The sequence below is a fragment of the Vigna radiata genome, chromosome 8 (assembly GCF_000741045.1).
Source record: "Vigna radiata var. radiata cultivar VC1973A chromosome 8, Vradiata_ver6, whole genome shotgun sequence".
NCBI lineage: Eukaryota > Viridiplantae > Streptophyta > Magnoliopsida > Fabales > Fabaceae > Vigna > Vigna radiata.
The window spans coordinates 43,957,060-43,968,340 of NC_028358.1; the positions used below are offsets into that span (position 1 = coordinate 43,957,060).

Here is an 11,281-nt window from a genome sequence, read left to right on the forward strand (position 1 = left end):
TAATAGTCAGGATAGAAAATTTGACATTTGAAAGAGAATTCTAATGTAGCCACGTGTCATTCTTTTAAGTGGAGGGATATCAAAAGGAAGGTTAATATTCTGTACAATTTACCTATACTATTTATGAAGTCTAGACTTGCAATTTCCGGTAGGCATATAATTCAGTCAACCCTGCCCTTTCCGTCCACATTGAACGTGCAAACCGTTCGTTTTGGTACAGATTCTCAAAAGTTCATGGTCTTTGTAAGTGCCTTGTTCGATACTTTGAGTGTTGAATATATTTGGTGCAATCCGAATAAGTTTTATTCATAAGAAACAGATACACGTAACATAAATTGTGTCACAAATTCAAACTAATGAAAATACATCGCTAGATCACCAAATACTATTCCTTCAAAGAACCTGTAACAGTTGTTACAGAATATACAATGAACCATTTTTTCGCTTTCTATATCAACAGAAATGACAGTATGAAAGGATAGATCAGGAGTATCATAAGCATATTGGAAAATCTGATTTTGTTAAGGTTGCAGCTTGCAGCACCATGACGAGTCTGATGTTGGTTATTTTTATTTGCAGCACCTGCTGCATAAACAGGTATAACTGCTGCACCTCCTCCTCGTGTGTCAGATGATCCTGAATTTCCATTTCCGTGTGAATTGCCACCATGATGACCACCTCCTCCTTCTATCTTACTTCCATCTATTACCTTATCTTCCAACTTTCTCATCTGCATAATTTCTACGTTAAAAAAAAAGTATCACCACATGCTCAAGAAAGAAACTAACAAGGTCATAAATTCTGCCCAAATGAGAATTGCAGCAGAAAATGACGTGGTCTGTTATTAACAACACTAAAGTTCACATTTTTGTTAAAGTGTTGACTTCAAAGTGGACCCCTTCACATAGAAATCTAACTCAGACTGCTGTAAGAAAATAAGGGTGACAAATCCATTCACTTCCTCACACCAGTTAAAGTTTTGTAGAGTATACAAAAGCAACCAAGTTATCCAAAGTGAGTTCTTGATGTGATGTTGGATACCTCCAAAAGAACACTAATATTTTTCAAAAGCATATTTTTCTTTTCTAACCGATCTGTAGTAAAATTTATATGCCTTATCTCGCAATGGAAATTCAACAAAAGGTTGTTATAGCATCTGAAATTTCTAATAGTGGGAGACAAGGAACATTGAAAAGGTAACAGTCCATGCACAGAAAGAAAAGAAGATGGTATATTAAGGGAAGAAGGACAGTAATAGAATCAAACTAATACTATACTAAACCATCTGAAATTCTTGATACAGAATAGGAGATATTTAGCACTGGAAAAGAGGGTCAATCCTTACTCAGCAGTTCTACAATTAGAAAACTCAGCTTGATTACCCTGTAATAATAATTCTATTAAACAATAAGCTTATGCATGTGAACCTCATAAATTATTATTAAGCTCCTTTTCCACAATCTTGATATGATATTTTCCTGTCTTTGTTACTTATAGTACGTTTACTGTGAGATGAACACCACAGCTATTAGCTGGCATACACACAGCAGGTACCCACAAATGCAATAAAGGGCTATAGCTATAACTATAAACAACAATATATGAATTCATATCTGTTTCTGCAGTGAAGAAAAATTATAAAAAAAAAGGAAAGCACTTAAAAATACAATAATCGAAGTGTTATTTTTACTATTTTTAAATTAAATCAAAGTTTTCACTTCGATCATCGTACATTCTTTTAATGTAAATCAGTAAAAAACATAAAATGCTGCATAGAAATTTGAGATTGAGTTAGAAGTTTAAGACATGTTTTAGTTACTAAAAAGAGATAGAAGTTAGAAGAGTACCTGAAGAGAAGGTGGTGTGAAGAGGATATGCAGAAGAAGTAAGAGCAATGAAGCAGATGAAGATGAAAAGAGAAAATCCTAAGACTTTGAAACCCATTTGTAGGTATAGGACTCTAGCTAGTAATCTAGCTAAAGATGACACCTTTTTATATGAAAATGAAAATGAAAAATTGTTGGTGCATCTTCTCACTTTCTGGGTCAGAGGGATTATGGAGAAGGAGATGGTTGCAGGTTAAAATGAATGAATGATTTTTCAGAATTAAGAATAATATATAAAAGGAAGTTTGGCCTTATCTTTTGAAGAAAGTGGGTTCACTGTGAACCTTTTAATTAATATAAGAAAGTAAAGTATAGTGAGTGGTCCAAAATCTAAATATTAAATCGCGAATCTCTCACCAATCACACTCTCATCTCAACACTCAACACTGATTACAATCTTCAACCACCATCGTTACGTTACGTGTCCCACACAACCTCATATCATCTTAAAATTTTCAGTTAAAATGAGTTTAAAAAAATTATAAATTTTGATCTGGATTAAAGTTAAATTCGTGTTAATTAAGAATCAAATTTTGTTTGGATTGAACTTATAATGAATTTGATTAAGTCATCAATTCAAATATAAATTTATGTTATATTAAAAAATAAAATCTTCAACTTAAACTTTTTTCAATTTATTCATTCAAAATTTTAATATTATAAATAGATTAACAATCATAATAATTTGATGTAAATTTTGTTTTATATTTTTATATTTTATTAAAAGTTTAACATAATTTTGAATAATATTTTATTTTATTTTATTTTGGATTATATACAAAGTTTATATTATTTTGATTGAGATTTATTTATATTTTTTAATTAGAAAATAATTGTTATTTATTTAGATTAAAAAAAAGAAATTAAAATTAATTGAATCCATTCATTTAATTCACTTATATATAATGAATTAAATCAAATTTAAATCTTTTTAAAATTACTAATAAGTAAATCGATTAAATTAACTCATTAAATAATAAATTTGTAATAAACTAGATTGAATCATACTAAATGATCCCATGGATTGAATCATAATCACGTTAGTTTTGTTTTTCACAGTAGATTTCTGAAATTCAAATTATTATTTATTATTTTTCATTTGATGACACTTGCTTGACAAAAAAGAGAGTATATATCACTAGGATTCACATTCATTTGATGAAAAGATAATAAACAATGTCACTCGTTTGACAGGTTGAATTATTAGAGAAGAGATAATCTAAATTTTATAAAGTTGAATAAAATAATTTGTCATGATGAAATTCACAGAAGAAATTGTATAACTCCAAATCCAACTGATAATTAATTCCATGTTTTCACGTGAAATGTGCACGTTAAGCTGAGTTGCTTTTAGCTGTAATAGTATGAAATCTCACGCAATGTCGCATTCATGTTAGACATAAGAATTCAATAAAGAACAATAAGAAACATAAGAGACAAAACATTGAATACATATCAATGTTGAAAATCAATCAGACTGTCATTACCACTTATTTTCAACACCTTTTTGTTTGTTTCAATAACATCATCGTCAATTATAACTCTATTTAGTCCTATTACATAGTATTTAACAATTTTAAGATTTTTCTTCTCAATGATACATTAATAAAAATTTTAAAAACTGTCATATAAGAATTGTTCGCTCCTACGATAAACTCGCATAAAAGTGGATTTTACAGAATTTAAAAAACTCATGAAAACAGGTCTACTTAAGAATGCTGTTATAACTATAGATAATTATAAAAATAAAAAAATAATAATATGGAGAGAGTGTAAGAAATTACTTTGTTTTCCATCTGATCAGCAAGAAAGAGTGCCTGCTATTGAAGGAAATTAATAATTTGACTTATGTTTTAAATGACTATCTTTACGTTTATTTTTCACTTATTTCTATCTTAGATTTTTTATGGTTTGCAATTAGCAAATACTACATTATTATTATTATTTTATTCGTAAATTATTACGATGGATTGTGTGACTATAATAGTACTCTCCTTTTTTTTAAGCCGAATCAATGATTAATCACTATTATTAATTTAATTAACCTAAAATGTTATTAATTTAATTGAAAAGGTATTAAGGGCAATTGGTAATAGGTATGTAACATCAAGTATTGATGAATGAATGGAGTTAAATAATTTTGTATTCCTTTTAAATGATGTGAAGTGAGATAAAAAGAAAGAAAGAAAAGGTGAGGAATGTTAACTAAGATTCCTTAAAGTCCTTACAGAGAGAATAGCATAAAGGCAAACAGCCAAAAAAGAAAGTCATTGGCAGCATTGTGATATTGGAGATTCAGTGGTGAGGAAATCTTCCAAACCTTTTAGCTCCTACGTGTGAGCATCCAAGGCACAAGTATTCAGTCAATAATATTAATCAATTTGTTTAGCCATAAATTTATTCACTGTAGGATTACTCAATTTTTGTTTAGTATTAGTCAGTCAATAATAACATTCACTAACTATTTTGCTAATTAATTGTATGTGCAATCTCAAAAGATGTTGATTAATTTCTGTTGCCAGTCAGACCATATTTTTAACTAAAAAATATTTAAATATAATGACTAATCTTTATAATGTGTAAACCAAATCCTATGATAAATAGATTAAGTGTGTTTGATCAAAAAAAAATGAAACGATTTGAATCAGATTTTATATTAACTAAATATATGATTAAAATTTACGGTTATAAGATTAAGTTACCCTAAATTTATTTTTTAACATGATTCTAAAGCACATCATAACAAATTTATTGAACATATTACTTCATTCCATATCAAATTTTCTGTAAACAATTACTCTAATATTAATATTTAATAAAATAATAATAACAATTATCTAAAAATGTAATAAATTATAATATATGAGTATAATACATCTCATTTTACAAACAAATTTTATAAATATAGTTAATAAACACATTTTTTAAATTGATTTATTTAGTTTCCATAATTTCTTTAGAACAAATTCAAAATACACATATTTTCCTACACTGTAATCATTAAGCTAAGACTGAGTTTTCTTTTACTAAAAATTAAATATAACTATTTATTCTATGAATAAAAATCCTTTTGATACACGGAAGATTATATCTAAATTAAAGGTAGAATATCCTCTACATTCAAATAATGCAAGTTATTAAGTTATTTCCTACCTTTTGCCTTTTTTTTAATCATAAAAACTGATAAAGAGTTTTCTTTTATTTTTTTATTTATGTAAACAATAGTCATTTTTTACTTTATTTTCCTTTTACTTTTGTCCTTGCTGTTGCCCTCCTTCGTACTTTATTCTTATCCGAAAAGTGTGTGGGAATGGGAACTTACCTTGATGAAGGGGACGACGATACTATATTCTCAATACAAAGAAACTATCAAATGCGTTGAATCACTTCCTATCCTTGATCGGTGAAAAAACTCATGTGAGGCGTAAAGAAAGCTAGATGCTTGCCTAACAAAATAAGAGATATGGTAAAGAGAAAGGTCTCGCACCACCAAATTCTTTCACTTTGAAGCACTAAAGATTCGGGATAAAACTACAGAAGATATTGATAATTTAATAAGAAGTTGCTAACTATCAGAATATTTTGACATTTTCATATCCTTCTAGAATTGAACTAGCTATATTTGTTCCTGAAAGACTCGCTGTAAAACACACCAAGTGAAGGAAGTTTATGACGTAGTTGGGATGCATCCAATAAAAGCACCAACCATGAGCAATACTCTTAACTTTATCTTAGCATACATTTAGGAGTGTGGTGAGTTGAGGTCTAAAATTTTGTGCTTTGAATGTTAAATGAGCATAATGATCTCGAATTATTAAAATAGTGAACAAAACTACTGCCACAAGCTACATAGGTACGCAAGAAAGTAAAGCATCTATGGACTGGAGTATATCTACACAGTACTAAAAAAAATACAACAATAAACATGAATGGAAGGTAAAATATCCAATATATTTTAGTTAGGTGAAGAGTAAAATAATCTAAATAATACCTTTTCATAGGAGTGTAATTGAAGACACTACATAAGCCAAACTAGACATATAACACGATGTAAGTTAAAGGAGATTTTGAAAAACGTAATAGTTTGTAGAAAGCATGCTTGCTCGGCTATTCTGGGCATAATATCTAGATTTACATGTAAACGGGTGCCTTGGCATGAAAAACAAAAGCTTCAAACGTCATCCAGTTGCTAAGTCGGCATTCTTTGATGTCCCTAGAGAAACAGGCCTTTGAATTCACCATTTGCTAGTTGGCACAACTGATTGAAAGAGTTGGTATCTACAGAGAGTGCCACATCAAAACAAACATAAATGAGCAGGACAGAACACTAGAAAATTAGAAATGCTAAGCAGTTCCTGGTTTTAGTTTCTATTGCGCCAGCGGCAGAGGAAGAGAGCAATCGCCAAATAAATCTAATTTGGATTTCAAATTTGAACAAAAACACATGTTTGGAGAAATATTTACTTCGAGTGAATCCTTTCCTACTTTGAGAACATAAGAACGAACACATCAATTGACCACATGTGAGAAAAATTGTAAATTGTAATGCTTCGTACCAAATGTGTTGCCAAAGTCGGTCCATAGTTCGGCATCGATAGAGTTGCTGCTTTCAGCAATACCGATGACCTCAATAAAATTCATAATGGGAACTTGCGGCAACCCTTTTATTGTTAATTGAGAGTCATCGGTGGATTTTGCTGTGGCAACTCCACCACCATACTGATTCACCTGAACCACTGTTCTTACTCTCTTCCCTATAAAGTTGGGAATCAACTGGGCATTCACAAACACAGCAGGATTTGACGTGTCCATGGCCTGAAACAAAAAGGAAAAAAAAATCAAGCTATGAAGGCAAAGCTTAAACAAATGTTTTATTTCCTTACATGGCAATAATGATTGAATGTTCTGAAAAAATAAACTGGTCTCCATTGTCATCACAGCACAAATACATTTAACAGTGGAAGAGAAAACGAACAACTGTGACAAATTATAGTCTGAGAGAAATTTACACAAACATGTTGAGTGCACAAAAAATAAACACAAGTGTTGTCTGTAGATGATCGCCTAACCCTAAAGTTAATGCAAATCAGTGAATAAAAATCTAACTATAAAAACTCGAAAGAACGAAATTAACGGAATAGGTGGATAATTCAGAATTACGCTGTAGTGATTGTTTCAGAATGAAAAATAAAAACGAAGAAGAGTAGAATAAGAGAGCGAAGAGTGAACCTTTGAATTATTGGAAAGAAACCCTTTGCGTTTGCTGAATAGTTTGGCAGAGACACTGAAAAATGGAATTTGAAACGGAAAATGCGCTTAAGAAGGAGCGGGAAGCTCAAACGATTGCTTCTTCGTTTGGCGGGAAACTACTGTATTTCATTTTACCCTTTTCTCCCTCAGATCCCAACGCTCTTTCTTTTATACATTTTTATTTATTTATTTATTTATAATATGCTTATATTTCCTTCAATCTCATTTTTCTTTTAAAAAAAAAAAAAAAACTTAAAAAACACAACTTTTTTTCTTTTTTTTTTATTAATTGAAAAATTTGTTTGACTTTATGGTTTCCATGGGGTACACAAGTTTTCTTTCATGAATTTGTTGTATTTTTATTTTTTTTATTAAACCGTGTTTTAAGTAACTCAACATTTTTATATTGATGTACTTTTATTCTTAAAACATTTAGTAACTATATGTTAAAATAGTATTCTTGTTACTGTATATACATTTAATTGCAAATTGAGAATATCTTTTTTAAGATTGAGTAAACATTAGTCATAATATAATCTTTTATATATATTAGTAATTTAGAAAAACATACATTTTGTATTGTGTTAATTATATGTATCGCACTAAAGTTATAAATCAAGCAATAAAACTATTTATTTATTTAATATCAATGACATCAAAATTAAACCATTTACGAGTACATGTCTTGTGAAAAATTCCTGAAATTTTCACAAATAATTTATAATGAAATATGTTCATCTCCATCTCGTATCACAGGTACACAGATATATAAGATCATCGGACCAGCTCATTGTGTTCTGTCTTTGATCTGTTAATTTGGTGGGTTAAGTTAGTTGGACCAAAATAAATTGATAGGTTACAAATATTAACATGATATATCCTATTTTGGACACACATAAATTGATGGATTAAAGTATCAACATGATCCTCCTATTTTGATTTGTAGATCATGACTCATCGTATTACTCTTGATTACTTTCATCATTCAGTTTGAACATAAACCATGTTACAATATTGTAAGGTTTAAAAGTCAATTTATAAGGTTAACTTAAAATTAAAGTCTACATCTTAATACTTTAATATAATATGTGCTTAATTTGGTAGTTTTCTAAAAGAAAAAAAAACATTTGAATTAGTAACCAACACTTACAACCTGGATTGTAAAACTTCTTGAGCTTCTTCAACCTGGTTCATGCATACACTTATAGCTCTTTGTTTGTTTGTTTTTTATTTGTTTATCTTTGTCGATTTGTATGATATGAAAATAAAAAATGGTTTTTAAATTAATCTAAAAATTAAAATCAAATTTTTTAAAGGTAAAAAGAGTTAATTAAAAAATAACCTTTAAATTATATAATTTAGAAGTCATTCAGTTTTCAAATTATAATTTAGAAGCCATTTTACAGAAAATGTGTGTTAAGATATGTGAAAAATGACCGTGGAGATATTTAAAAAATGTAAAAAAAGTGGTTGTGAAAAGAAAAAAAGGGTGTAAATGGTTTGTTCCAAGAAATAAAACCCACATGAAAAAATAAATAAAAATTAGAAAAAAAACTACAAAATTAATTATTTTTTATGGGAGAAACAACCTTAACAATACTAACCAAAGCAACTTCTTAATTTTAAAACATATTTTGAAGTAAAGTTTGAAAATAGTATAGGTAAACAAGGCCTTATTATTGGCTTAACCAATCCAATGGCTGCATACTACAGGATTAAAGTTCTACATAAAATTTGAACGACTAAAAATGTTGAACAAACATCAATGAAGTAGTGACCATAAACCTTATTAAGAGATAAACATGATCACTTAACATAGATCTTCCTCCTTGTGGGTGTAAATCACACAATCTGATGTCGGATATGAGACACATGTGAGAAGATAACCTTTCCCCATTTGCTGTTCTTCAAGAAAGGATTGATCCGACTGATCCACAGCACCTGAAAGCAGTTTTCCTGCACAAGTAGAGCAGGCTCCAGCTCTGCATGAGTATGGTAGTTCCACTCCAGCATCTTCAGCTGAATCCAGAATGTAACTGTCATCAGGGGCTTCAAATTCATTCTCTTCACCATTTGGTCCAATCAGTTTCACTTTATATACTGCCATTGCTGACACTCTAAAGGATGATGATTTCAGTCCAAATACTTTAGACACATTCTTCACAGAACTAAAAGATGATGGACTCTTAAAAAGAGCACAAGATCTCCCAGCAGGCACAGATACTCCAGACAAGGAAGCTCTTGGAAGTGTCATGGTGGACATGTTCACAGCTGACATGTTTATACCTGAATCCAATAACTGTTGTACAGATTAAATAGAAAACTTGTTTTCAAATTCAATCCAAATAAAAGTAATCTGCACAAGCACAGTGAGCAGCAAACAATTTACCCCAAAACGGAACACAGCACATAAAAAATATTTAACTGTCAAGATTGGACTTCCTTGTAAAACTGTGAAAGACTCAAGAACTTGCCATTAAAACGACTCAACACAGTCAAGTACAAACCTTGATTATTCAAGTTCACATAAAAAAACATAACTGATATGCTCTTGCAACTTTGTTGATTGTTATATGAACTGACAAACAACTTACTGATTAGATAAGGTGACAATATTCGAACTAATTATAAAATCAGCGACATACTGATAGTACTTGGGAATTTTTTCCAGTAAAAAACGACAAGATTGGCTATCATGCACTAAAAATTAGAAGGTTGTAGATTTTTCAAGAAATTGGTTTTGCTTTTGCTCCACTCTAGGATACAAGGTAACTCAGATTACCAGATATTGCTTCACAATAACGAAGCCAGATCAAGTATTATTACCAGACACCTTGAATGTATATTATATACATTAAGCCTAAATTATGAAAATCTAATCAGCTGCATCTTAAAAATCAGTGTTGGTGCGGGTAAAAAGATGCTTGGTGAAGTTGGACTAGAAATAAACATCACCAGCCTCCTACACAAGTTTACGAAACTGTAGGACGAGGATAGTACTATATAAGCACAACCTTATGGTTAATCTAACTCTCATCATAAATATTTTCAAGTAACCAAAGCAAAGTTTATAAAAAAAGGTGTTTTGGTCGTGAATTCCAGCTGTAAATAGTACTGCATATCAAAATAGTAGGGATTGTTGATGAAATTGTAAAACGATGCAGTAATCATAAACTCGGAGATCTCCTCCAGAGTGAACACCGTCCAAAAAGGTCGCAACTTTTTTGTTTCCACAGCAAAGGTTTTGCCCTCCTATCACCATATCTTGATCCCCATCTTAACCCCTCTTCCTCCCAGCAACAGATATTGAAAATTTGACGAACAATTAAAAAAAAAAAAAAAGAAATCAACGGAAATGGAAAAGAGGGTGTGGATCAAAAAATCGAAACATCAAAAGATCTGTGCATGAGACAAAAAAAAAAAGACCACCCAATAAAACAAAACTTCATGACAAGCAAACACAACATAGAAAAGCAAAAGCATGCAAGCAGTATGCATAACAGATTAAACCCAAATCCAAAATCAAGAAAGAGATTGAAAAAAGGAAGCCAAGGAAAGTGGGGAGAGAGACTTACGGTCAAGAGATGACAAAGATTGTGACTTTGAAGAAGTGGGAACGAAAATGAGGGTACAAAGAGAGTTTTATATTTAAGGACAGTGGAATGGACAAAAGATGGGGTGGGTATGGGGAAAGTGACCCTTTGAATGCTCGGCGAGTCAGAGATGTGAAGTCGGCGCAGGAAGTTAAGACCACTGTGGCCTATGTTTCATGTGACCTTTGCAAAAGGCCCAAGTTCATTGAATTCCCATGTGGGGTCGTGGGGTTTTACGTGTGATTAAGTTTTAAATTGAAGATTAGTCTCCTAATTATAATGGTTAATAGATAAAAATAAATAAAAAGAAGCCCCAATAATTTTTAGGCTACCATCAAACACATAACTTTGGAATTGAGGTCAAAATAGTACACCTTTTAATAGCACTAAAAAATATATATATAAATAAACCAAGTAAACTCTATTGAATTTGAATGCCTGGTTCCAATTTGAATGCTGTATTGAATTGAACAATTAGCTAAGCATAAATTAATTTTCAGTGCATTAACCGAGTAACACTTAGATGAGTGTGACCTCTGAGGAAGATTGATA

At 30.5% G+C, this 11,281-nt stretch overlaps 3 protein-coding genes across 4 annotated transcripts; all 3 read right to left on the bottom strand.

Moving 5' to 3' along the window:
* Nucleotides 1–278: 278 nt before the first annotated feature.
* Nucleotides 279–2,125, bottom strand: LOC106770972. The gene is made up of 2 exons (XM_014656834.2): nucleotides 1,848–2,125; nucleotides 279–741 (listed from the first exon to the last, which is right to left on the bottom strand). The coding sequence occupies exons 1-2, from the start codon at nucleotides 1,942–1,944 to the stop codon at nucleotides 449–451; spliced, it is 390 nt and encodes a 129-aa protein (XP_014512320.1). The 5' UTR covers nucleotides 1,945–2,125; the 3' UTR covers nucleotides 279–448.
* A 3,664-nt stretch (nucleotides 2,126–5,789) lies between these two features.
* LOC106771438 (replication protein A 14 kDa subunit B) lies at nucleotides 5,790–7,288 on the bottom strand. Its single transcript, XM_014657415.2, has 3 exons — nucleotides 7,116–7,288; nucleotides 6,443–6,701; nucleotides 5,790–6,164 (listed from the first exon to the last, which is right to left on the bottom strand). The coding sequence occupies exons 2-3, from the start codon at nucleotides 6,696–6,698 to the stop codon at nucleotides 6,100–6,102; spliced, it is 321 nt and encodes a 106-aa protein (XP_014512901.1). The 5' UTR covers nucleotides 6,699–6,701; nucleotides 7,116–7,288; the 3' UTR covers nucleotides 5,790–6,099.
* Nucleotides 7,289–8,752: 1,464 nt separating this feature from the next.
* LOC106769862 (ferredoxin, root R-B1) lies at nucleotides 8,753–10,865 on the bottom strand. 2 transcript variants are annotated; one of them, XM_014655644.2, is made up of 2 exons: nucleotides 10,712–10,865; nucleotides 8,753–9,435 (listed from the first exon to the last, which is right to left on the bottom strand). In XM_014655644.2, the coding sequence occupies exon 2, from the start codon at nucleotides 9,412–9,414 to the stop codon at nucleotides 8,947–8,949; it is 468 nt and encodes a 155-aa protein (XP_014511130.1). In that variant the 5' UTR covers nucleotides 9,415–9,435; nucleotides 10,712–10,865; the 3' UTR covers nucleotides 8,753–8,946. The 2 variants fall into 2 exon arrangements, with proteins under 2 accessions (XP_014511130.1, XP_014511131.1); XM_014655645.2 differs by having other exon boundaries at nucleotides 8,753–9,422; nucleotides 10,712–10,864.
* Between the last annotated feature and the right edge of the window lie 416 nt (nucleotides 10,866–11,281).

What these genes read in the sequence shown, in the direction of transcription:
- LOC106769862 (XM_014655644.2), bottom strand. Translation starts at nt 9,414, where the DNA reads ATGTCAGCTGTGAACATGTCCACCATGACACTTCCAAGAGCTTCCTTG.
- LOC106770972 (XM_014656834.2), bottom strand. Translation starts at nt 1,944, where the DNA reads ATGGGTTTCAAAGTCTTAGGATTTTCTCTTTTCATCTTCATCTGCTTC. An exon ending in TCACACCACCTTCTCTTCAG is followed by an intron (nt 742 to 1,847) that starts GTACTCTTCTAA and finishes TTTTTAACGTAG; the next exon opens with AAATTATGCAGATGAGAAAG.
- LOC106771438 (XM_014657415.2), bottom strand. Translation starts at nt 6,698, where the DNA reads ATGGACACGTCAAATCCTGCTGTGTTTGTGAATGCCCAGTTGATTCCC. An exon ending in CGACTTTGGCAACACATTTG is followed by an intron (nt 6,165 to 6,442) that starts GTACGAAGCATT and finishes CACTCTCTGTAG; the next exon opens with ATACCAACTCTTTCAATCAG.